At 36.8% G+C, this 27,722-nt stretch overlaps 3 protein-coding genes across 6 annotated transcripts in view; 2 read left to right on the top strand and 1 right to left on the bottom strand.

Annotated features, from left to right (window-relative positions):
* The first annotated feature begins 64 nt into the window (after nucleotides 1-64).
* On the top strand, nucleotides 65-9,000 carry LOC139978316 (armadillo repeat-containing protein 6-like). 2 transcript variants are annotated; one of them, XM_071988391.1, is made up of 6 exons: nucleotides 65-181; nucleotides 939-1,764; nucleotides 2,681-2,829; nucleotides 3,547-3,678; nucleotides 5,397-5,534; nucleotides 6,147-9,000. In XM_071988391.1, the coding sequence occupies exons 2-6, from the start codon at nucleotides 972-974 to the stop codon at nucleotides 6,357-6,359; spliced, it is 1,425 nt and encodes a 474-aa protein (XP_071844492.1). In that variant the 5' UTR covers nucleotides 65-181; nucleotides 939-971; the 3' UTR covers nucleotides 6,360-9,000. The 2 variants fall into 2 exon arrangements, with proteins under 2 accessions (XP_071844492.1, XP_071844493.1); XM_071988392.1 differs by lacking the exon at nucleotides 65-181 and adding an exon at nucleotides 230-392.
* On the bottom strand, nucleotides 8,186-15,600 carry LOC139978318 (protein mono-ADP-ribosyltransferase PARP16-like). Of its 2 annotated transcripts, none has more exons than XM_071988395.1 (7): nucleotides 15,443-15,600; nucleotides 14,659-14,885; nucleotides 14,067-14,213; nucleotides 13,323-13,526; nucleotides 11,744-11,909; nucleotides 11,150-11,288; nucleotides 8,186-10,475 (listed from the first exon to the last, which is right to left on the bottom strand). In XM_071988395.1, exons 2-7 carry the CDS (start codon nucleotides 14,830-14,832, stop codon nucleotides 10,322-10,324), a joined length of 984 nt encoding a protein of 327 aa, XP_071844496.1. In that variant the 5' UTR covers nucleotides 14,833-14,885; nucleotides 15,443-15,600; the 3' UTR covers nucleotides 8,186-10,321. The 2 variants fall into 2 exon arrangements, with proteins under 2 accessions (XP_071844496.1, XP_071844497.1); XM_071988396.1 differs by lacking the exon at nucleotides 15,443-15,600 and adding an exon at nucleotides 15,238-15,415.
* A 1,226-nt stretch (nucleotides 15,601-16,826) lies between these two features.
* Nucleotides 16,827-27,722, top strand: part of LOC139978324 (receptor expression-enhancing protein 5-like) — a 29,179-nt gene continuing 18,283 nt past the window's right edge. The window contains exons 1-2 of one of the 2 annotated variants that reach the window (XM_071988407.1): nucleotides 16,827-17,083; nucleotides 24,572-24,665. In XM_071988407.1, the coding sequence (XP_071844508.1) occupies nucleotides 16,957-17,083; nucleotides 24,572-24,665 (221 nt within the window). In that variant the 5' untranslated portion in view covers nucleotides 16,827-16,956. Of the gene's footprint in view, nucleotides 17,084-23,736; nucleotides 23,792-24,571; nucleotides 24,666-27,722 lie in introns of those variants that run through there. The other variant, XM_071988409.1, reaches the window with a different exon arrangement.

The following is a 27,722-nucleotide window of genomic DNA, read 5'->3' on the forward strand; positions in this document are numbered from 1 at the left end:
GAACCCGGTTTTTCGATTTCCGCGGTTTCCGCGGTTTCCGCGTTTCCGCGTTATCGACCTGGCCCATGCATGTGCTGTACTATTGACTTTTACATATGCAACGACAATCACAATACGACAGCCTACCATACACACTGCAGCTGTTGATTCACTCGGAGGAAAATCCTCAAGATAAATCTAGGTGTGTCTATTCTCGTTAGATTCGCAAAATATCCCATCTGTTGCCGCACTTTATGTCATTAAACTCGAATGTAGCCATTAAAACAAGTAACAATGATAACTACCTGTTTGAGTAAAGTTAGGCCTACGGTATAGTAGTAGTAGCCTCCAAATTTACTGTTGCTAGGCTATGCGACCGTTAGCCACAGGCTAATTTGTCTTAGCCGAAGTTAGTAAAACCTTTGATGCCAGTTGTTTCCATGGAACCCCTATAAACTACAAAATGTTGAATGTTATCTATACAGTCGTTCATATTAAATAGTAAACATCAAGACACTTTAGGACTCTGATAATTTTTTTATCAACCATCATAACAACATGAGGCCTAGCCTACGCTCATTTGCAGGCGAAATCTCTATAGCTAAGGCCTAGCCAAAGCAATAGCCCCACTCTAACTGTAAGTAAGCTAACGAAGCATAACCAAAGTTTATACATATATTATGAGTGATGTTAAAATAACAAGATTATCAATTCATATGCCTAGAACCAGAGTAATAATATGGTGAAGGTAAGGTCTAGCCTAGGCCCTTTTTCAACAATAATAGTGATTACTTGAAAGGCAAAACTTGCAATAGACAACAACAGGGTAGGCCCAGCTTATGACCAATGTTGGATATCAGCATTTTTGAGGTACAGTTAGCCTATTCTTTAGAACTTGTTTGTCTTGAAACCTTACTGTATAAAGCCTACATATTTCAAAACAATTTTTGTCTCCTCAGAAATTCTGCTGTCATAAATATTAATTCATTAGGATGGCAAAACGAATCTCTCAAGAAACATTTGATGCTGCTGTGGCAGAAAATATTGAAGAATTTGAGATGTCTCAAGAGGAAGCAGCAGAAGATGCAATCAAACAGTTTGAGTCTCAAGGTGTCGATCTCACCAACATAATTACGTCCCAGTCTTCCGCCGACAGTGGTGATGGAAGCTCAAAGCCTGTTACGGAAAAGATCAAAGAGGCCTTGAAGATTTTGAGAGACCTGTCTGCTGCAGAAACTGCATTGACCGATGACGATAAACAGGACTTGTTAGAGACAATGCAAATCTTGAGCAAAGAATTTGTTGGTTTGTTTTCCTGCAGATCATATGCTGCTACCAATGGAGGCTATGACATTCTCATCAATTTGGTTAGAATCCATCGAGATAATTTGACAGTTTTAAACCAGGTCTTAGTAACATTGGTCTCTTTCATTAATGGACAACCTGATTTGCTGGATTCAAATGGTACAGCTGTGATTTGTTCCATTTTGTCTGCTGAAATAGAACACACAGAGCCAATTGTAGCAGCTGCACAGTTTGTACGTACATCTTGCATTAAGCATGAAATGAACAGACAAAAGTATGTGGAGGAAGGTGTGATCGGTCTCCTTATTGGACTCCTAGGAAAACATAAAAAAAATGGATCGCTGGTGAAGGAGACCTGTGCAACACTGAGAGGGCTGATTATCGATGATGATATTAGGGTACCATTTGGAAAAGGTCACGACCATGCCAAGGCAATTGTTGAGGAGGGTGCTTTGGAAGCGCTCTTTGGAGTTCTAGATGGTAAAATGTAACCTTTTTTTCCCCTTTTAATTGTTTAAGGTAGAAGATAACAAGTCCTAGATTGTACATTGGCACTATTTCCTTTTTGCTTTTTATTCATTAACTGCAAGAGCTCAGTTCTGTAAGTTACATGTAGAATACAACCTGCATAGAAGTAGGAGATTCAAGACCGAGGCAAAGTACAAGAGTAAGTCTCAAGACCGACAATATGGATACATGTGTGTCCTACTGTCCTGTACATCCAAAGTGTAATAAAGGGAATCATTTAATGTTCACATTTTGTGTAGCAGTTTTGAGATTTGTGAGTTTTGTTTCTCGTAACAAACAGAAGATGGTGTAGTTCTCTGCATAGAAAAACTGCTATACAACTTAATAGCACCCATGTGAATTAATCGCTGAAATAACAGGTTTCTTACCCCTAGTAACGTTTGTTTTTGGCCACAGCCACTTCTTTTTCCACTTATTGTAAATGTATGTTACAAAGATATCTGTCATAATCATTTTAGGCATTGAAAACCCAAACCGTGTGCCGCGCTCTGAAAAAGTTAACTTTCCATTGCTTGTAAGTGAAGTTTTCTGCTTGTCGCTACAAAATGCAGACAGTAATGAAACGTGATACCTTGTTATCTTTAGCTGGACCTGAGATGTCCAGCACTGTATCGTTTGTACACTGTGCTGTGGGTATTTACCGCAGCTGTATGTACTGACTGTACACTAGTGTCTAATTACCGAAGGTAGCAAGCTGTGTGCATATTTTCTGGGATCGGTGGTGGTGTCCAACACTTCTGTTACACCTCATTCGAAACTAGGTCAGATTACCTGCATTAGACGTTTCTTTTTGCGCGAGTCTTCACACCCTTTAATCAGCCATTTGTCACTTACATTGACCTTTCTCATTGATATTAATTACACACAGTTTCAGATTGTTCTGATCAATCCATTGTCGGTGGTGTCATGGCTACTCTGGGTTGCCTAGCAGTGCGGAATGAATTCTGTCAGAAGATTGTCGATCTTGGAGGATTAAAATATGTAAGCAGTGCCATGTCTGAGCACATGAGCAATCAGGTGAGTCTCTTTGCTAAATCCATTCTTCATATTTATGATAAATTGATTAGATAGATAGATAGAAACTTTATTGTTCATTTCAGAAAACAAAAAAATGGACATTATTTCCCGTCGACAGTTAACATAAAACAGAAGTAAGTACAAACAAAACCATACAATAAACAAGCTATTAGTGAACAACTACGAGAATAAAACTAAATAAGCAGAACCAGAACAGTAACAGAAGCAGCACAGAGCTGCAAGTGACAGATCACACACTGTGACCAAATCGCTTTGCATGCGAGTTTAACAAGTGTATTGCCTCAGGTAAGAAAGAATTACACAACCTGGACGTTTTAGTATTGGGCACCTGTAATCGTATCCCGGATCTGTTGAACATGATCAGACTATGAAAAGGGTGTGTGTGATCTTCTTTTATATTATTTAGTTTCTCCATCAGACTCTCTTCATGGATGATTATGTGGCAGCTCCTGGTTTTATTTACAGTAGTATGACTATTTTCTTGGGTTTTTATTGCGGGAGGGGGAGGAGAGGTAAGGCACCTTTATATAATTCCCATTGGGAAAAATGTGAACTTTGAACTGTGAACCTACCCATATAAGAATACTGTACGACTCTTGCATGTTTTTTAACCCCAGAGTGTTAATTGAAAACATTTCATCATCATATGAAACATCTTCTGTAAGTTCCATCATTTGAAAACATTTTGTCTCACAGTTGATGATGAAACAGATTATCTCAATGACAAAGGCTATTGCTGGTAACGATGACGTCAAAGTAGCCATCGTGTCTGTTGGTGGTGTCCCCCTCATCCTGCAAGCAATTCAGACCCATATCAGAGTAGCCCAGGTAAGCTAATTCTGCTGGCAACTTGTTATAACTGAAAATGAGGAGAGATTATATCCAAGGGCGGCGGAAGCACTTTGAATCTGGGGGGGCACCAACGTCGAAGGGCACTTTGCAGAAATTCGATTGGACTGATATTTAGTACCCTTTTAACTCTTATTGTATTATCTTATTTGCGTATACACATCACTCCATCAACGCAGCCCCCCCCCCCCCCAAGGAAACAATGCATACTAGCACTGCAGTATCTAATGTGCAAATTGGGAAACAAGGAGAAAAAAAACAAAATGAGGTGAAATCATTATAAAGTCCAAGTCCCTGCACACGCGATCGATACATGCATGAAAGCAAATGAAATATGTGAAAATACTGAAAGAAAAGTAATTTTCTATGTGTTTTTCAATGGTTAAACTGATATTATTATGATCATTATTATTGTAACGACTTTCCCAATAATTCTAACCGATTTGGAAGGGTTATAACACGGCAAATGATTGTATGTTATTGGCATGCGATGTAATAACCAACGCATGCCTATATGATATGCACATTAACATGTTGAACGCGCGCGAAGGGCGCGAAAAATTTTGGTAATATTTTTCGGGCAAGTCGTTACAGCCCCCCAAATCAAATTGGGCTCCTACGATTGTGGTAGTAAACAAAACTTCCCGAAATATTTCATTCGACGTGGGTTTCGCTTTGGGTTTCGCTTTTTTATTTAGAAATTTTATGTAGAAAAAGGGCACATTTTAATCTGAGGAAAAGTGGGGGGGCACGTGCCCCCTGTGCCCCCCCGGTTCCGCCGCCCTTGATTATATCACACCGTTCAGTGAAAAAACTAACTCCAACATATAACACTAGATATGGTTATAAGCCACATTTGCCACATGAATCATTCAAAACATTGATCACAGTAGGTGGTCTTTGGTTTAATAGCAATGTTCTCAAAAAGCGGTTCTTTCCTTTTAAAATCAAATCTTAATTTATTTGTACTTGATATGTGATACAAGTGTAATGTGTACTTACTTTTCATCAAATTGCAAATTAGGATGGGTTTTTGGTTTCGATGATCATGGTAACCTATGCATTCATGATGGCGTGTGTGCACATGTGTGTGGGTGAGTGCGTTTGTGACGCCCAGCTTGTAAACACGATATCTCAAGCAGGGAAGGTCAGACCAATTTCATATTTAGTGTGTAGAAGTACCACATTAAGTACAAGAAGCCTATTGTTTTTGGTGGAGGTCAGAGGTCATCAGAGGTCAAATCGTGAAACACTTGTAAACATGTACGCCCTCACTATACATTACGTCAGATTCATGAAGAAAACTGCTCATGTTACATCATCGCAACCACAATGCATTTTTGCATTCTGGTTATTTCATTGATAAGAAACAGACACTGTAAGGTTATTACTATAAATATTGTGTTTCATGGTTATTAATTGAATTCTATAAAATCAAGTTTATCAATCTGATGGTGCGTACGTTTGTCTTTTAGTTCATGGAATGAATATTCGATGTGACATCACAGCAAAGTGCTTCACAAAATGGAAAACAATTCTCCAAAATGCAATTATGACAGGATTGATAGTAGTAGACTAGTAGTGATGTATTTCAATATATCAATGACAAGGTGACTTCTCAAGGAAACTGCTTCACAAATGTGAAGGCTAACTTATAATCTGTTGCTTATATTTTTGTTTGATACTGTTTCTTTCAGGTGGGTGAAGCTGGATGTAGTGCCCTGGCTGCCATTTCACTAAGGAATCCCAAAAATGCCAATGCTATCATGAGCTGTGGTGCTGCGGAAATTATTGTGCAGGTGATGTCTGTTCATCCACAAAAACCTGGTGTACAAGTAAGTATATGATTGAGCAACTGGCTCATAGCCATAGAGGGTCCCAGTCCTGGAGGGCCTTCAAGGGGTGGGGAGGGTGTGTATGAAAACTGCGCATATGTGGTTTATGTGGATTTTTTATCTATCTTTCATCATGACCTCAAAGGGTCTGTGATTTGAAATTTAAAGTGGTTAAGAAGCCTTGTTCTAGAGGAACCACTATATGGTTTGAACAGTACTCAATGTATTCAACTCATAACAAAAAAACATTGATTTAGTGATACAATATTCATAGTTTTATAGTATGGTATCACAACATTCATGTTTAATTTTCAATCATGAGAAGTGGAAGGCTTTTGATGCATAAAAAAACAAACATTATTCATTACATAGAAAAAACATATATATATATATTTGGTTCATCAATGTAAATTTCAGATTTCTTGTTTTCCCCTTACATTTCAACGCAAAATGTTAAGAGCTAGTACAGGCAATGATCCTAATGATATAGACAGACTTGCATGATAAAAACACAACTAACACCCTAGTTACCACCATTACGCAATGCCATAGAACCTTGTACCTGTACATCTCTCAGATTTCTTACTTTTATATTCCTCGTGTATTTTGTAGAAGGCGGCTTGCATGGCTGTTCGTAATCTGGTGGCGAGATCGAGAGAATACTGCCAGTGTTTCATCGAGGTAGGAGCAGAGACTTTAATCAGACAGGTGATGCCTTTACCAGATTGTTCGGATCTTGCCAAGGCTGCTCTGAGGGATCTAGAGTGTCAGGTGGAACTCAAGGAATTATGGAAAGGAGAGAAGAATCCTCTGACAATACCATGATACAGGCTTTATTCTTTGGATTTCTGCTTTACAGGTCATTGGTACTGCTTCCCAATATATGCTAGAAGGATTAAATGATGGTCACACACATTCAAACCTTTGATGTAACATCCTGGAAGCATTTTCAATCACTGGGACGTTGCTGTTGTTGTTTTTTAGCCTCTTGTTGTTACTATTTATTTATTATATCTCAATGTCTGAAAATGACTTGAAGCATCTGACCCTTCAGAAATGAACCTTGAAAACTATTAGCAGCTCTTTAGTATCTTGAAGTTTAGAGGCAACATTAATGGAAGGCAACCATTAAAATAATTCCCATATTTGATAAATAAAAGCAAAACAATATTGAACACTTGAGCATTTCTCTAAAGTGTTAGGGTGATATGTAATGAGTGTCTTCAGTTAATGAGGTTATAGCTTCATCTAGCTGTTTGTTGAGGGTGTTTGAAACTGAAATATCAGTGTGCGTATGTGTACAACCTGGATAAAGGGGACAAGCTGAAGTTAAGTGCATCTGAATCAAATGAAAAAGACCACAGGAGGAAAGAGATGTACACACTTGGATCTTTAATTTCACTGAAGATTTGTAACAAATTTTTAACAGAAGAAACAATTTATCCAAAATGATATGAACTGTATGATGAGAGAAAGATCCAGTCTTAAATTGACATGGTAGCCACTTTCTTTTATCACTTTTGACTTTCATCCAGGTTGCATTTAGACCAGTGATTGTGTAAACCCTTGTACTCATCAATTTAATTTCACACTTTGTCGGGTGAGCATTTAGATGTTTAATGTATAATTAAGGAACCATATTATGATTGACACTGCACCAATTATGATACAGATTTTTTGGTCAGAGTTGGTGAAATCTTGTCAATGCATCTGACGACAGCAGAATGGATTTATGCAATGGAATTGACAATGTTTTTTTACTTTTCATTGTAGTGCTTAAATCAGTAATCAACAGAGAAATAATATTTCTGCAAAGAAAATTGAATTTTGATGATTTTTTTTAAATAATGAAAATATTCACAGCTAAAGCAAACATTCCAAAATCACATTTGAAGGAAAATAACTCAGCGCAAAGATTATATTAGGAAAGTTTTGAAAAACTTTTGTATCGACGACATCACAAACCACCTACTCTGATCCACAAGTTAAAAGAGTAAGGGAGGTTGTACACAGTTAACATAAGTTACAGTACATTCAATCCACCAGATTTCAAGTTAGGAACAAGATACCGAGGTTGAGTTTTCAACTGATAGTGTAGGATATCTTTCTCTGTGTAAAAGTAAGTTGGCCTGACGTTTCGATCCTAGCAGGACTAAATGACAAAGTAACATTAACAGAAGGGACAAAAACATGCACAGAATACAGACAGGTTAATGAGCACAAAGAGGTAGATGTAAGGGGATTAGTAGACAAGGGAAGAGGAGAGAGAGGAGATAAACAGTGGAGGGACAAAGAGAGGATTAAGGGAAGCAGTTTGCTAACAGTTTTATTTTAAGCAGTTTGCTAACAGTTTTATTTTATTTTGATATTAGAAAAATGCCACCAGAAGTAAGTTTGTATTGAGAATAAGAGCACCAATCATTGGTACAACCACAATTGTTTTGTGGTATCTGCAATTTTTGAATCCAAGCAAATAACACTTGAAGATCCAAGACTTTGTTATTACTTTTTTTGCCCCTCTTCTTCTTGGTTAAAATGAAGGTTCAACTTTTAACTTTTTTATCTCCTATTGTCCAGCAAGGAAAATTAAAACTGCATGACTTGTTAATAAGATAATGGGCCAGCATTCAAAAAATAGTAGGAAAAAAAGATTGGAAAACTTCACTTTATTTTCTTGTTTACATAAAATATGGCAGTAACAGAAAAATAACACATTGTATATATATATGTCTATATATATATATCTATATGTTAAAGTTACTAAACATTCCTGTTATGATATAATCTATTTAGTGTAAGCTTACATTATATGAAACAAACATAAATCCCCTTGTCAATCTATTTAGAATTAAACTTTAATATCTGTTAGCTGTGTCAGGACCAAGACACAAAAAAATATATATATATATATATATATATCAATCATAAACTGATTTTTTTTTTGAAATGAAACGAAACAAAGATAGATAATGTAGTCAAACTATTTCATTTAATAATTGACTTGAAGCCTTTTCCTTTGTACTTGTGAAACATTAAAGAAAAATTCCAATGTGGTTGTTTCTGTAATATTTAAAGGATAGACCAGAGGAAAATTCAGTTTTGACTAATGAAAGGACACATCCTAAGCATCTTGGTGATCGGAGATAATTGATAGTGGAAAATTATCACAGTTTGTACCATTAATGTCAATTAACTCATAGTTGTACAATGAGAGCAAAGTGTTTTGTTTTCATAATTTTTGGCTTCGACCCCTCGATTGGACAGGGTTCCAACTTTGCCTCAGGAGGTGTGAAGTTATCCATACCCCAATGCCTTGTGTTAACAATGACATACGTCAATGCATCCCAATTCTGAAGAAGAAAATTGGATGAACATTTTAAAGAACAAGAAATGTGTCCATGTGCATCTATGACATCACACCTATTTGCTTCAAGTTCATTTTTGGTACAAAACAGGTTATCCCCCCCCCAAAAAAATAATTCCCACAAAGCTCCTTTATCATGGAAGTAAAGAAAGACACCATGAATTTGCTGTATATACTAATAAATGTAAGACAAAACAAAACTAACGTCTAGGCAATCTCACTTTGTTCATTAAAATGTATTATGAGCCATCATGTAGATATTGAAAGGTGCTATGTGCTGTTCAAATGTACATACTCTACACAGTGGGCCACTAACCTTGAATACAGAAATCAAACGAAGCAATTTGTGCAAATACTAAGTTGATGTGTTGTTACATTCCCCTAATATCAATAATTTGTGCTTCTTAAAAATATGAATTAATATAACAGTGACTCTACATATATTAAGTATCTAGGATTCTAGCATCGTACTGACTCTCTTCGTCACCTTAAACGTCACCTTGGACGTCTTATCCTGTTCTTGGCTAGACATTTTCTCATTGTTTGCTCAGAGCTAAACTGGAAACTTTTACTCGTACTCACAAATTTGATCTATTATAGAAGGTACTCCTCTTTCACTGCATTTGTACATAAAATTAACACAGAGTCTGGCAATCTGATGTCGAAATCCCCTTTTTTTAGAACTAATATGTTTTCTAAAAATGCCAATTTTAGAGATATTATCCTATGACTATTTACAATATCATCTAAGAAACTAAGCCAAAGATTGTATTAGTTTATGCTGCGCAAAATGTCTGCAGCAGCCATGTGTTGCTGAGCAATTTCATCTTAAAATTTTGCAAGTCTTTAAAGGACTTGTTTCGCATTGCTAAGGAATTAATACAAGTTTTTATATAAATTCTTGATTGAATCCCACATATCGATGAAAGATCAAAGTATATGATTCCATTGTGAGTGAAAATAAACTTAAGATTGACAGTAAATAGACATTATAATATCATAAAAATTTAAGTATCATTTATTTAAAACCCATTAGGATTTCTCCCATTTTCCCAGAATACTGACGACTGACGTAAATGAATTTTGTGCGGCCTCACAATGAGCAGGCCAGAACTACTTCAACATATCCAAAAACATCTAATCGAGAAAGGTTTAATATTGAAATTCAGAAGAAAAAAATTTTTTCACAGCACCTCAAGCAGTTGCTTGTAACCAACACCCCCCAGAAGTTAACAGAACTTCTCTGTGTAGTCATACTGTGCAATATTATTTGTAGGATAATGTAAGCCGACCCAGTGAGGTACATCTCAGCGAAACCTTTCTCTCATAATTCCATCGACTGCGAACATCTCCTGTCTTGTGAGAGATGACACCGACGATAGGGCAAGCCGAGAGTTCATCTTCAGGTGAGATACAACTCCTATCAGGTTAGTCGTAAATACTGTCTTTGGAATGAGCGGAAGCCCTTTGAATTGATGATTCCGACAAAGAGGAGTACAAGAATGTACGTCATCATGAGTAGAGCAAATTTGTGGTTCCGGACCCAGACGGCGAGCTTGGATTGCTGCTGAACAGCACTGGAGAGAGGAGAGAAATCCATGATGAGGATGATTCACGCTATACTTGTAGTGAGTCCCTGCACATACCCTTACTCTCATAACTTGCCTTTCATGGAGATCCACGAAAGGCGAGTATGAGAGTACTCAGCACCTCAAACTCAATGGAGTTCGAAATCTATAGACACTGAGTGAAAGACTTAGTACTGTTACTTGCACTTTCAGCCTTGTACTCATATTGCTACTCACACCAAGTGGAATTCTACTTGCACCCACATTCACACTGCTATACCGTACGTCTGATTCATACAGGCCATTAGCAATGCAGTTGTTGTAATACACCTCTTCATCATTTTAACTTTAACAAGATGAAAACTTTTCAATGGATAGTACAGCAAAGTTGTAAAAATAGTAACAAAAAAACACTTTCTTGCTTGACTTGGTCTACTACTACTCAAATTTGAATAATAGTAAGTCATTGAACTGCTCAAATCTTACACAGCATATTGTTTTTTACTTCAAATAAATAGCTACCGTTCAAAGGGGGAGGGGGCCGTTAACTCAGACCATCCCCTCTGCAACCTTGGTTATGACAACTTATCCTCTTTGGTCATCCACAGTGTAGCATATTGTTGTTAATACTCTCTATTAATGCACACCACATAGCATATAATAATTAATTACGTCCAACTCACCTCATGGTAGAAGACGATTTTTCAGAGAAGATCAGGAGGTATTTTAATCGGACAAGCTCACTATTTGTGACAATGTAGTACTTGTCAGGAACATCGCCGCCTAAGCTGTCTGGTGCCCTCGCCCTCCTCTTGTCTGTATCTACGACAAGGATCAAAACAGACGAAGATATAACACAGACCATTTACAACAGGAAACATACAACAGGACATGGAACTGGATCACTAGATGATTCTTTTTCTTTTATATTTATTGTTTTCTGACAAAACTGCTACTTCTTAATCAGCCTTTTATTTTAAAGATTGTAGGCACAAAATTGATCTTGGTACATTGCAGCAGGTCATCACTGATGGCTGCCTAGGTGTTAATTCTATATCCCTTTTATTTGTTAAGAAACCAGATGCTATTTGCAAAGAAAATGCAATCTTTTGTTCACAGAAACACTTTTTTATTTTGGATATATAAACCTTATAATTAACACCTGATGATGAATGTGATAATCAGGTTGGGACTACAATACAACACAAACTCACCTGGCAAGTTAAACTATGACCTCATGAATATTCATTGTATGATTGTTAATACGTTAAACTCACTCTCTGTTTGACACTTGACATCAGGGTGATCAATGATTTGGCAGACAGCTACACAACTGAGAGATTCCCCAACAGAGCTGCGTTGCCATGCCTTGGCTTTTGGACTGTAAGGCATAGAGACTGCAAGATCACTGGATAAGTAAGTCCCTTCACCGAAGAGAGTATTCTGAAAAGCAGCGACAGGTAATTCAAAGGAGCAAATGATAGGTCAGAAATACTTTTCACAGCTGAAATTTTTCATATCAAATGATTTGCTAACTGTTGGCAATTGTTGGAAGGGAATAATAGCACACTCTTGTGCACTGATTATTGTACAATTTTACAACCCATTTGAAGCATTTTATCTGTGTAGCATAGCAAAATGACACACAAAGTGGTCAGCGTGCTACACAAAAGAAAAATAGATAAGTAACAATTTCTTAACACAGATTCCTAGTGTCCAATTATAAGCAAAAGTCACAACCCTTGAAATGTTTATGCAATAAAAACGCAACCAAAGTTTTCCTTGTGCAGGGACTAATTTGATCTTGTATGGCATGCTGATATGGTCAATATAAGCATATACTTATATAAGCATACCTATATTTTAGCATAAGCCTATAAGCATATACTTGTTGTGCAAGCCCAATCACATACCACACCACACTTTTGTTCACACATGAACCATAGAATGTTATAAAAGACAAAATTCAGAGTCTTCAAAACGCTATACAAAATACTGAAAGTATTCACTGCTGTGACCATACACACTACACACCAGAATACACAATTCTTTCTGGCAGGTCGTTAACAACTATTTATCAAGCTACTCTCGTCCTTGGAGACCCTCTGAGAATGGGATTTGCTTGACACAACTAACTTTGTAAATGATTCAGCAATTTTTAAACATGAACAATGAGCAAGTGGATGACAGTTTGTTGATATTTACCATAGTATTGTTTGTTCATTACTTTAATTGTTTAACATAACAATTAACCCTATTAATCATTACCTTTGTCATTGCCATCTGCTACTTTCACACTACAGCTTTTCCTGTACTGTACCGCAAAAGGAAATCAAACCAGGCGAAAAACATTTCCTTGACACAATTGTTCAAGATATACTGTACAGTATGCCAGTTCTGTGCCATATAGGATATTTTGACTCAGCTAAGACTTTATACTGTACTGTACTCCACTGTACTGTGCTTAGGAATATTTGAGTCCCAGGTAGATTTGTGGGGTAGTGTGATCCATGTCCTGGGGGAGGGGCTCAGCGGTGGGGATTACCCTTCTCCATTATTATTCTACAAATTTATACATATCAATTTGATACCAGTCTACTTAAAAATATTATCAGCCATTTCATGGGATACATTAATTCTGAGACCTGTCCAAAGAATTGCCCCCTTTGACACCTTAAAGATAAACTTAAATGATTCCACTAGTGTCTGTGTCTGTGACTCGACTGACGATGCAATAAATGCTGCCTAAGTCCACGGAATGTCTTCTAATAAGGACATTTCACAAATACAACTGTTTTATAAGGGTTTTCCAACCGTCTTGAACATATAATAAAGAGAGCTGGTGTGGTTAGTTACCTTACTAAGAGCATGTATAAGGCCATTGTGAAGGATGGAATGAAAGTTTTCTAGTCTGCTTCCGTGGTAGGCATAGATGACATCATGTTGCTTCTGTAACTCTGAAAACTTTTGATTTGAGGCATTGAGGTATTCCACTTCAAACAGTAAGTTTGGTTCTACTTTGTAACTGGCTTGACCTGTCAACTCCAGTATTCTGGCAAACTAGATATAAAAAACACATTTTCACAGTTAAAAGTAGAGACAAATAATGCATTGTGACACATTATATGGACGAGGTCCATTGAGTACAGCTATGTGGGTAAAACACCCATCAGAATATAATACTCTGTGCCTGAACATGTGATGCAAATTTCCTGACTTTTGTCTACCTTCTGTTTTCTGAGGCTGTTGGAGGGAGCTGGATGGTGAGATGAGGATGGTTATCATTTAGTTAGTAGTGTTGTAGCAAGTCATTTAGCCAAATTATGAAGAAATAATACTGTGCTCTGCAATCAAAATCTGAGAAAGTAAATAACTGTTTCTGTTTTAATTTTCTTCATTTCTTTACTAGGTGTGTAAAAGATTCAAACATGTGATTTTAATCAATGTTTTTTTCTTAATCGAGTGATATATATCACTGATTTGAATCAGCCAACCCTGCAGTATTTTCTCAAAGAAGACTTATATAAGTTTCACTTTTAGATACAATTAGATTTACCAACATGAATTATAAAATATCTACTGTAAAGAAGGCAGATCTACCTGGCTATTTTCTAAAGATTTCACAATGAAAGGATTATCTTGCAAAGTCCATCCCAAAAGATCCCAGGCTTGGTCGGATAACATTTCTTCAGCCCTGGTTTGATGTACCAATGTTTTCAACGAAGGTATTTCTTCTGCAACGCTGGTCTGTAATATGCAGACAAAAATTTGCTGATGTACCATGTTAAGAAAAAAACACAACAGATGCTATGAAGATTGACCTATGTCCCTTAAAGTCAAAATTTTATCCAGATATTGCAACTATCTCTAAAGGATTTCATAACAAGACAGGGATATATGGATATCATATTTCTGGCTTCAGTGGATTAGGAAACATTCAAAATTGCTTGGTACTCAATATCACCACTTCTAAATAATACTATAGTTACATAATGATGTTTCATATGTAAATACTGTGATGATTTTTAAGGAATCTTTTAGGTCATTGATTCTTCTATCATGTTTGAGTGAATCGATTATGCTTGTCTATTTGTGATTTGTCTGTTAGACCTCAAAGGTATATATGAGGTTGTCAGAATGATTACTGGTGAAAATCAGCCTTAATGAAACAGCGTCCATCTACTATACTTACCAAAGCTTCAAAATCCTTCTCCCCCGTTTCTGAAGTAAATCCAGACGGGAAAGGTCTGAGAATACTGTCATGTCTGTAGCTTTTAAGAGCAGCGAGGAAAAGACTCCATTTTAAATCTGCTGCCAATAAGTCATCTTTGATTTCAGAGATGACTGCCCGACTCTTCTCACCCATTTCTGGATGTTATCATTCATTCATACCGCTGTACACGTTAGCACCAATGCAGTCTACAGGATGGAAAAAAACAACGCAATTCTGAGGCATAAGAATTAAATCACAATCACATAGCCCTACCGACATACTGTACTTGGCCTACGCCTATAGACCTACAGGAAAATCAGCCTATAGACCTACAGGAAAATCAAAGCCAATTACACAACAAGGAAACGGCCATTGTTCTATGTGATACTGATAGTGATACCTATGTCGAATCCAGTCATTATGGCAGGTCCTGCTTTAGTGCTCTATCATTTTGCTGAATTATCGGCTAGTATCGGCCAATTATGACGTTCGTAATTTTGTCTTCAGTATAAATGTCTAACTACCTACTGTAGCATAGGCCTAGCCTAGTGCACTCACTTTTCTTTGGCCCTAATAAGTAATACTGTGTAGTATCCGTATAGCAAGTTTAATAGTTTACGGTACCGTAACGGAATGTCAGTAACACTAACAACAGTGAAGCCTAGTGTAGTCTACATGGAATTCCCTTACTGCGGCCTTCCGCAAAAGAGCAACTGCTTCAAATATCTTAACAACTTCATTGAACTTAATATTAAAAAAATACCAGTAACGTTATGCACAGTTGGTTGTTGGCCAAAAACCTTGCACTAGACGACGTCACATTACAGTGGTTTATATGTATTCAATTGCTCTGCTGACGTTGTGTTTGTACAAAGCAAAGGCTACCAATTCCGCGAATTTTGAAACATTTAACTACGTTTATTAGTAAGGGTCATAGGTCAAGTTCTATGGTAAGGTGAGAAGTTCAATTACTATAGGAGAGGGATGAAACCGGAAATATATATCCGATCGAATGCAGTTGTTATGTATAGTATATAACAGATCCAATTAACACATTCGACTTTTGAAAAACTGCGTTTATTTGTCTAAATATTCGACAGTAAATATAAGTTAACAGTCTTTTTGTAATTATATTTCAACTTGGTCTTTGAAATATTTTTTCAACAGAGCATGGAAAATTATGGAATCAATTACCAGAAAAAGTACTGCTACAAAAGAAACTGATTGGTTTCAAGAAAGGAAATGATGCCAGCAGGATTTCGAAAGCTATAGAATATTCCTATCCCTATGTGCCACGACCATAGAAATTGATAAGGAATCAACTTCTATGGCCACGACCAACTGCCTCTCAGCGCAGAATGATATGTGGCATAGAGGTAAATACCAGAGGAAATATCGCTTTTCACATTGGGCCTAACTTTTGGACTTTAAAATATCGCCTATCTTGCTCAGAATTTTAACGTTAAATTTCAATTTGCGACTAAACTTAATTTTGACAATAGGTCCTATTTAAATTTCCCGTTACTTGTTTCGTGATAATTTTTTCGACATAAACTTTTTGTTGTAAGATTATTTAAATCGACATTTTGACTTGTCAAAATGACTTGTGCCTCGATATTTGGAACAACATTTCATTGTTTATTTCGTACATTGAATCTCAAAACTTCGGTCTCGGAATTTAGTGTACCTAGTATCACCATCAAACAGTCAACTTTCATAACCAAAAGTTCGACTGTTTTTCCTAAACATACATATTTTTCATAAACATATACGATTTATTTTGATTAGCTCACGATTTCTTTGGCCATTTATTTTGGATGGCGAAGAAAGGGACGTTGGGGCGGGTGGGTTTGGTAACAACTCCCTGGTTTGACCAGGGAGTCCCATAACAACTCCCTGGTTTGATTACACCGTTACAGATATAAACACATATCATGTGGCTTCAATGTATTTATTTATTGGCAAATACAACTCACTTAGTATGCAATTATATTCCTGGCTCGAGCTAGATTAGCATTCAGCAGTAGAATTCCATTACACTCACACATTTTGGCAACACTGCCCTCTCTTATCAATGCTGAGAAGGTCATGCACAATTATCATGTTTTCAGTGTATGGTTTCTACATAACCAACGGGTAGTACATTTATACCAGTGTACAGTGTGTACCTATTTCTCCAGAGACACTGTATAGTGTGTTTGCATTGCACCAGTATTGAAGTCAATTCTCATCCGCAAGTCTCGCGCATGAAGCAGGTATTGTTCATCTTTATACAAAATGGCAGCCGCACTCGAACCATACAAAGCCAAATTTGAGAAGGTACTATACGAGAAAAATGCCTTCACCGATTTGTTAGCCCAAATTGAGGAAAAGACAGGAGTTAAAAGGACTTACTTTGTGGCAGGTAGGCAATGCAATTTGTGACCGAACCCAGTTCTGAGGCTTAGCCTAATGTTACATTCTGTGTATAGGTTTAAACGTTAGCATATTCACCACAGTGTAAGAAAGCCTATTCTGCAGTTGGGTGCCATGTAATCTTTCTTGCGCAATAGTGTACCGTGTCATAGTCATGTGTTTCCAAAAAGTTTTAGTATTAGTAATAGGCCTACTACTATTTCGGATTAAAAAAAAACCTAGCCAACAATTATGGCTCTTTTCATTTGAAGTCAATAAAACCTGTAACCAGCTCAGCCTAGGTCTAGTAATAATATACTTCGCATAAGGACTAACAAACAAGGAACATAGGCTAGGCTTAGCCTAAGTAAGTTCATTAGCCTTGACATGGGGTACCAAAAAAAAAACGAGAATGGCTTTCTTTCAAGATGACAAAAAAATTGGTTTGATTTCAATTTCACCTTATTCTGCAAGGAGAAATTTTCTTCAAAAATGAATGTTAAACTTTTCACTATCCTCAACTAACCTACACTAGGCTAACCTGCCTGGTGCTAGGGCCTAGGCATAACACCTAGTATACCAGAGCTGGTATGCCAGTTGGCCCCTGCAAAGTCACAAATTTGCTAGGTTCTCATGACAAGGAGGTACAGCTGATGGTATGGCAGCTGTTTTTGTGAAACTTTTTATTTTCATTTATTTCCATTTATTTCAATCTCTTAAAATGTCATTATTTAGGATATTTTGTTTAAACAAAATTTCATTGAGGAATTACCACGTCTAGTACTTGGGTTCCATGATTTGGAAACTTCCAGCATCCACTCTCCCTGTAATATTTTGTTGCCCCTTGAGTCACATTTCCTTGCATAGATCATAGTTCACATTGCAGAAATGTTGCAAGTCTCACCAAAATGTACAATCGTGTTCATTCATTGAGCCATACAATTTTTGCAGACCTTACATTTTGTAGTCATAAATTTGTCAGCAAAAGCATGGAGTTTAAATGTTAACACCCCAATTAAAGCAATAAAGTGTTAGTACAAATTTAAATTAGAATTTACAAATGGTTTCTAAAATTCAGGTAATTTAAGCTATACTTCAGTGTCTATATTCTCGTGTAGAATAGTGAGAGATGGAGTTGGGGGGGGGGGGGAGACAAGCAATGAGAATTACAGTTTGAAGGTCTGTGCTCTACTGACAGCATTCTCTTCATTCTGTTCATTATTACAGCAGTACAAGTGACCGTAACATAATACTGCATAACATTGAATACAATGGCATGATTAGCATGCAATACAATACAAAACAATACAATACAAACTACTCTACATAACAGTTAAACAGAATTACTAACCCTACAATCCCCCCTCTCTTTTAAAAGAGATTGCTGCAATTTTAATTTAAGTTGATCAGAATGAGCTCACTGTTCATGCCCAGATTCATCTTGTATCAGAACATTCACAAGAGACAGCTTTACTTTCACAGTATACAGCCCCCTCCATTTCAGTGCCAAATTTGCACAAAAGTTACTTCTCAGATTTGATATTGGGTATGTTATTGGCAATACCTTGTCTCCCAATTTCCCTAGCCTTGAAATAATACTCCTCCTGATCCAACTTGCTTATCCTCCCCTCATATCTCCACTTGTGTGCCAACTCCCCTGGGCCTTCAAATTTATGTCTTAAGAATAATTCTGCTGTTGAAAATCCTGTAGCATCATGCTTGAAAGTCCCACTGTGCCAGTCATTACCAACAAAACAACATAACATCGACACCAGATTAAGGCTATAGATTGGAGATCCTGGAGACTTCGCCAATGTAGAATAATGAGATCAGGAAGGACAAGCAAGGAGACATGATAGGGCTACATTGTTGTTAGATATATGTTAGCATGAGACTGTCCACTCGTATGTGTGCAAAATGTTTGATTTCTCTCTCACTGATTGTGACCAACCTTTTGGATTTATAAGAATTTTTGGAGGAAAGGTGTTCTTATGATTTCAAATCATTCATTTGGGATTTAAATTTCCATTTGATAGAAGCCTAAACCAAAGGAAGACTTCCATAGTCTCCACCATTGAACAACATATTAGATTCTGTGGCGATCAGGATGATGTATATAATTGATAGCATCATGGACATTGATCAGCACTGTTAAATTCTACATTGACAGCTCTCTGTTATATCTGGCTGTACGGTTATGCACACATACAGGATTAATACCTATTTGGCAGAGTGTCTGTCTGAAGTTCCGTTTGACAAAGCATTTAACCTTTGTCACCAGCTTTTGTTATGCCTTGTTTTTGTGCAAACACTTTACTCAGGGTTGGGTTTTCTGTGGGTTGATGGAATTATGTGGTGGTATGCAGTTTTGCTAGTTTTCAGTGTTCTTTGTCATGGATGGAAAGCTGAATCCTGGAAGCTAATTTACCGTACTATATCAGTGCTACAGTAGTACCTTGCTTTACATAGTGCAGCACATGTATGCTCTTTGCCTTCAACAGTTTCTCATGTTGTACTGAAGGATCAAGGGATATTTAGATGATAGATATTTGGATGATAGATATTTGGATTATAGATTTAAATCATATTTAAATTGTTAATTTTCTGCTCTGCTGCATTCTGATAACAGTTTGTATTGATTCCTAGCAGAAGGCAATATATATGCAGTGGGGATGGGGTGTGTATATATGCGTGTTTCTGTGTTATGCCACAGAGCTTGTAAACACAACTACTCAAAGAGTGCAGGTTAGATGATCTTCATGTAGTATGCAGATGCAAGTTATCCAGCAAAAGTTCCCTAATGGAATTAGTGAAGTTCAAAGGTCAATTGAGCCCAGCAGAGGTCAAAAGTCTGAAAACCTTAAAGCAGCATTTTGCGTCCTTTTCTATGATTTTTCTCAACCTCACTGACTCCACTGTGCCATAACGACATACATAACTAGCTTATCTATTTATATTTTACTTCAAATGGTGGCATAAAAGTCGAAAAAATTGCAACTTTCAACTTTGTTGTTCTCCAAGATATTTTCCGTTGGGAACCCAATAAACCTCGCCCATAATATGAATATTTAAACACTACGAACGTCATTGACAGATACGTAATATAACACCACGTTTGATTTGTGTACAGTCTATATGGCAGTTGTACCAGGGAGTTGCTGACAACTCCTTGGTTGTACCAAGGCAAAGTCTTGAATCTATTTTTAGCAACGGCTCATAACTAAACCTGCATCTCTGATTGGTTGAATTCAAACTAGTGGGTTTGGGAACTGAATGCGATTAATTTGTATGTGGAATACTCGCCAATTAACGTTTTTGGCAGGGAAAAACTTGGCTAATATCTTAATTTGCTGTTTTGTGATTTTGATGCATGTAAAAAACTCGATAGACATGTCAAAAATGTAGGAAACGGCGATCAAACGCAAAATGCTCATGAATAAACATACTATTCACTGATTGGTGGAATTCAAACTAGTGGATTTGGAGATATGAAAACTTTGTCGAGGACACTTTTACTCGTTATCGACATAAATCGTTAATTACTCGCTAATTAACGCTCTTGGCAGGGTGAAACTTGGATGGTATCTTAGTTTGCTGTTTTATGATTGATACATCTAAAAAAATCGATGCACATGTTAAAAAGGTGGAAAAAAGCGACCCAACGCAAAATGCTGCTTTAAAAACAATGATCACTCAAATATTGAAGCTTGGATCAAGTTTATAGTTGTTATAAAGATCCTTCTTACACTAACTTTTTGCACATAAATTTGGCAAGGAATCACTGGTTCCTTTTGGATTTCTAAATTTGTTATTGGCAGTATCAAAGTTTCAACATAAAACTGAAAACATAACTACAACCTAAAATAAACTTGAAACAATGATCTTATTATGTAATAAAAGTTCAAATAAATTTGTGCTTGACTAGCCTTTGAACCCCCAGTGGTGAGCTGGCGAGCCAATTTGTAAAAGCCAGGGAATAAGTTAGTATTCAAATTTAGCAGAGCAGTGTGGAGGGCTCTGAACTTTGACCCCAATAAATTATCCCATGGTTCGTTTCCCTGTTTACAAACACTGCTATAGATATGTCTTTGCACTTGTGTAGCAATTTGCCAGTTTTTGCATGTAGCATTTTGCACTGCAATACGGTCAAATAAATGATTGTCTCTTAATAAATATATAATGGTTCGTTTCCCTGTGTACAAAAACTGCTATAGATAAATCTTTGCAATTGTGTAACAACTTGCCAGTTTTTGCAATGCTATACCAGATAAATCATTCCCTGACAGGAGTTAAGAAATGTTAAGGGTGCTCTGTTACTAATTCTATATCAGATCAAGTTTCTTTCTTTTTGCTTTATGATGCAAATATCAAACATGGCTGAAAGAATTACTTAATAGTTTTGAGAGAAGGCATATCTAAACATGAACTACAAGGGCATAGTATTGCTGACAACAACCCTGTTCTTCCTCTTGAATTACTTGTTTTTCGACAGACAAGTGGCTTTCTCACTGCTTGAAGACTATGTTGTCATGACAACCAGGTCCCTGGGATTTCTTATATCACATCTAATTTATCTCACAGACAACCACAAAACCATACTCAGTTTCATACTGTAGTAATTTGACTATGACATTACACAGTTGGAACTATTGTATTTGTTTAATTCAGTACATGTATCCCAAACTGCAATTTGCTTGAAAGAAAAAAGACTACTTAAACATGTTGTTGCTTTTATTTAAATATGAAATGGAATTTAAGAATCTCCAAATATATCACATAAGGGAAAGAATAATATAAAATTAATTTCATAGAACATTTTATGCAGTTTCCATGGATTATTTGTGTCTATCTGGGCAAGCTGTTCCTTTGATATATGATTGCACTTTTTTTTTCCAGTGTAAGGACTCTGTCATCAAATTTAGTATTCAAAGATCATGGCATGACGGAAGTAATGTAGGTACATTGTCAACAGTAGGTTTAAAGAAGACATTAGAACCAGAATGATGTCATAAACATCACAGAGCTTATTGTGGTAGAGCACGGTAATTTGTGACGGTTGGATGTAATCATTGTGATCCCTGACGATAGAAAGGTCTACCCAATTTCATTATACACTGTGAAGAATATCATTTGATCCCTTCAAATCCTGGCATTAAAGGTACATGGATGATGGTCACAGAGTTGTTAGGAATGTTATGCAAGAGGGTTGGGGTTAAAATGTGTAGGGCTAAAGGAGGGAAGGAAGGGTAAGCGAGATAGAACTGTGAGCGGTGATCATTTTTTTCAAATCTCAGGGATGATTGATGAGAAAAGTTTTGTCCAATGATATTATCATCAAGTACTACGTTAATATTGACATTGAAGGCAGGGTATCAGTATCAGCTGCAGACATTTAGTTGTTTAATGCTAGTCTACTATTCTAAATGTATCATTTAAATATCTATAATCAAAAATATCAAGCCAGTTTTGTAATTGGGCATCTATCGTATTACATCACACTTGTTGATTCACTTTTCATACAAAATGTAATTTCAAAAAGCAACCCCTAGAAATTGAATGCAAATTTCCCTCCGTTGGAATAGGTTTTAATGATACCATTACTGTACTTGGCTAATGGTTTTCTACTTAGTACACTTGATGGTAGGTATATACTAGATCTACTCTACAATTGACATACTGTGTTTGCTATGTTGTACATAGTAACACACTTGATAAATTGAGGTTCGACATGGTGAATAATGGTACTACCACATATGATACCACAACACTTGACTTAAATATAGGATACTCAACTTAACTCATGGATGGTACTACCACATTTGATACCACCACACTTGACTTAGGATACTTGACTTAACTCACGGATGGTACTACCACATTTGATACCACCACACTTGACTTAGGATACTTGACTTTACTCACGGATGGTACTACCACATTTGATACCACCACACTTGACTTAGGATACTTGACTTAACTCACGGATGGTACTACCACATTCGATACCACCACACTTGACTTAGGATACTTGACTTAACTCATGGATGGTACTACCACATTTGGTACCACCACACTTGACTTAGGATATTCAACTAAACTCATGGTATTTATGTATCTGCAAAAAAAGGGACATGTTGCAGATGCCAGGTCATTTTCAATTTAAACTGGCTTCTCATTTATGGCAGGTTGAACAGGCCTGATTCTAATCAGAGACAGGAAAAATTGAATTTTAGCCTTGTTGCCCTCTTCCTGTCTCTACCGAGATATCAGATGTGAACAGCAAGTGAAGAGTCATGGCAGGGAAATGACTGGTTAGCTACTGTACCTTGAAATCAACAGTCATCTTGCCTGTACTATAGACGGTGCAGCGTGCACAGTTAAGTTGTGGCGTGTCAACTAGGAATGACAGCACATTAACGTCACTCTCAGCCCATGTTGTTGGCTAGAACTGATAGCAGTTAAGTGCTGTATAATTGTAAACAGCATTAGTTTGCTATGATCCAAGGATGATTTGGATGTTATTGATTGGAACACTACAGTGAGGGCTAAAGTACACGTGGCTGTCACAGCAATTATTGTGAACAATATATATATTGTACTGTAGGCGTTGTGTTATAATCAGTGTTAGAGAATAATACGCATATATTGAAAAAAGTTAACGGTGAGAAAAATTTATTATTGGAAGGGATGGAGAAGGCTTACATTCAGTGTGGAGCAGGTAAAATAGTTTTATTTCAGTATTTTTTCTTCTCTTTTCTTGTTTGTGAGATCTATACTGTAATGTTGGTGTTAATGTGTATTTGTTGACAAATGGAGCAGCTGTCCCCTCGTACTGTAGATGTAAAGACCTTCATTTGTTTATTCTGATAATTCGGGAAGTGATATGCTAACACTGTACTTTAAAGCTGTTCAGTTCCATATGGTGAAAACTGTAACAACTGGTGCAAGATGTGTCGGTTAGTTAATAGCATGGCTGTGTGCTGGGACTAAAGTCCCGTAGATGAATATCTACTAACACAATGTTTATGATCCATTTACCATTAATGTATATATCTAACAGTTGTGAATATGTGTTATGGGTCTGGTCAGTCCACCTGGTAAAGTAACATGTTTTAGAACACTTCCCTCTGGAGAGATAACCTGAAAAGCTACAAATTTGAATGTGGAGGAGGATAGTACTTTAATGGACCCAAAATAATGTCTCTCTTCGTAAGTTTATGAGTACAGTAGGAATTTAACATACCTACATACAAAAGTTTTAACTGAACTACGTACAGCACATTTGGTACCCACAAAATTTAAAAGAAAATGCAAACTTTATATTGTTACTTGAAGTAAGAAACTATAATACTGTCATCAACTTTGTGATCAAGCAAAAAAGTTTTTCAACTAGTTTATAACTTTGTATTTAATATTTTCAATGTGATGGAACACTGTTTGTTGTTTGGCACTGTTAAATATGTTTTGTTTTCTCTCCTTTCTCTTTTAATCTGTTTAGGTTTCGTTGCTGTCTTAGCCCTTTGGTTGATCTTCGGCTATGCTGCCGCCTTCCTAAGTACCTTCTTGGGCTTTGTCTATCCTGCTTATCAGAGGTAAGTCTTAGGTCTGGGCAAATTATTTCTGGTTGTCAGTCCAACAACTAGGTCTTTGGTTATCTGTATAGCACAACATCAAAGAAGAATGACCAGTATGTACACGGTGGGAGAGATGTGTAGGTTTGGTAACACCAGCTGTGGTCCAGTTAAACTTATCAGGCCTACCACTATGATTTTTTATATCAGTATCTCCAAAGTGATGGATGATGGAACCAATTAATCATTTTACGGGTCATTTGGTTACAGTAGAATCTGAATTTGATATAAACAATGAGCTGTCCGCCTGGACAACCACCAAAAGCTGATTTTGGTGGTCCCAACAGAAATTTGGTCGTCTCAGGACAACCAGATGACCATCAATATTTTTCCCTCCATGGGTTTGACTCCCTTTTGCTAAATGAAGTATTCTTCTCTCCACCTCCCCACCCCACCCTCTCCTCCACCCCCCCCCCCCACCCCCCTACAAAATAATTATTGGAAATTAACATAATATATGCCTGCTTGTTTATATTGATATTGTCAGTTCAGTATGAAACTGACAGATTTGCATGCATGATATTTCTAAGGATCCGCACAGCACACAACCCTGTGGTTTCAAGTCATGCGTGTATTTTGAATAGTTTACACTTGATTGAATTCAGGTCAAGATGAAGTCTAAGTCTTCCCAGGATTCAGTTTGGATCTAACTGCTTGCTGATGATGATTAACATTCCCAGGTTGGGGTGGAAGTTGGCAGTGAATCGGAAGCCTCAAGTTTGAATAAATTATTGTATGCTCTTTTTGCCTGAGATCTACAGTTAGTCTCTGTATTGACAAATGCCTAATGTTGATGTGTAGTTCTTACTATATGTGCCTCAATCATGGTATTATCTATGCCATGCTTCGTTATACTGTTTTGTAGTTGTGCATATTAAAGATGTCAGAGTCATATACCCCCTGAAGGTCACAATAATTGTATCTACCCCTGTGAGGGACCAAGGCCTATCATGGGAAAGGCTAAATGTAAAATATTTAGCATTCTCATAGCAAGACACTGCAGGTTCCACTTTATTTGCAGTGATGGAGTAACTCACATAATCAGGAATATATTCAGATGTTTACTCTTTCATTCGTTTAACAGCCACTTATTGTGCATACCTGCAAGTGTTATCTACTGTAGGTCCTTAATGTAGACATCGTTAGTGACAGTGTTACCTAGGATTGGTGCTAAGTCTTAGTCTAGACTTTTTGTTGTCTGGACCTAGAATGTACAATGACTAAACAATGTATCACAGAGCATAAAATTGGCTATAATTATGCACAGTCATTGAGCCACGAAAGAAATCCCTTATTCCCTGAAATGGATGGATTTTAGACACAGACACAGACTTAACAGATCATGAGCACAAAGACTGTGTGGATTACACTGAAGCCAGTGCCATTGGGTATAGTGAATCTGGATAGAGTATTTACTGTAGAAAATTAATAGATTATAACTTCTATAGTGACATGCAATCAACTGCCCTTCCTTTTTGTGAGAACAATACTTGTGTTTACATAGTAACTGAGATCCCTTGCAACCAAATTTTAATTTTGAGCCTTTATTTATCCGGGCTGCTTTTTACGTATGCTGCTGTATATGTACTGTACTATTACATATATACTACTTCATGTACACAGTATCGTGTGTGTCTACATCAGATGAGAAGAAACGAAGATTCAGTAGGCCGCAGTCTTAATTTAGATCTTCAGTTATAATCAGCAGGTCTCACTTTATTTCGAAGGATGATCATTTTGAAGCGTGCGTGGATGGGTAATTGCACAAAAAATATTGATCCAAGTGCTCTTGTGTACTACTGTAGTGTGTATGCATGAATGAACTTTATTACGTTGCATTATGATTCAGAAAGATTAGGAATGAAAATGTATTGTCTGTGTGATGTACTATACCTGTGTATAGTATAGGATAGGAGTTAATAATAGGAATAGCCGGTGGCTTTTTTCTTGTTAAGAAGTAATATTCCATATTTTGAGAAGAAATTTTGTCTACCACATGAGAGAATATGGTACATACAGTATATTGTAAAATTTAAGTGTAAGTTTGACTTTTTAAGCCTCCTAATTCAGGGAAATGTTTTGAGGCCAAATTATAAAATAGTTACTGAAGAACATTAGTGATCAATATTTGACCATCTAGAATATATGGTGGCAATACTGATGTTTTTTTTTTTAATGGCCTGCAGAGTGTGCTTAGAAAGTTTAAGCCATACTTACATATACGACTACTGAGTTCTGAGACTACTAGTACTGTACAGTATACATGATAACGCCCTTGTAAAATGCTGTATTGTGTTAGTCTCAGAGTGTGCTTAGAAAGTTAGAGCCATACATATTACATACATATATGACTACTGAGTGCTGAGACTACTACTATACAGCATTTTACAAGGGCGTTACCATGTATACTGTACAGTGTACAAAGTACACATCAGTTGTATCTGTAGTACTAGTATAATACTAGATAAAGCTTGTATCTGTGTCTAGACATTAGCCTAAAAGTGCCCACAGATGATGTAAGCAACACACCTTTCTTACTATTCAGGGTATGACCTTGCGAGGTATTGTTAAAGTGCATAGGTCTAAGACATCTTGAAGCAAATCAATGGAACAGCAACGGGCGTCGTCCTCGATAAGATGGTTATTTGTCATCACAGATGGATGAGATTAAAAGTAGCTCATGTAAACTGGTTGTGTATGTTATATCTTGGACTGATTACAGAAAAATATAAAGATGCTTTGAAATACTTGTCCAAGGTATATGAAATTAAGAGACTGTACATATGCATAGAGTGTTGTTACCCTTGTTACATGAATAAGGCGACATTCACCATGCATAGAGCGTCGTTACCCTAGTAACATGAATAAGGTGACATTCACCAGGAATGACACAGTAGTTGGTATTATGAACCATAATTTTCACAGTGTAGAGCTTACTGTACACAAAGTAGTAATATTTAACAAAAGTGAGCAACTTCTAGAATGTTGCTCAGGCTTAATATCGGCAGGATGATGTAT

The sequence above is a fragment of the Apostichopus japonicus genome, chromosome 13 (assembly GCF_037975245.1).
Source record: "Apostichopus japonicus isolate 1M-3 chromosome 13, ASM3797524v1, whole genome shotgun sequence".
Classification (NCBI taxonomy): domain Eukaryota; kingdom Metazoa; phylum Echinodermata; class Holothuroidea; order Aspidochirotida; family Stichopodidae; genus Apostichopus; species Apostichopus japonicus.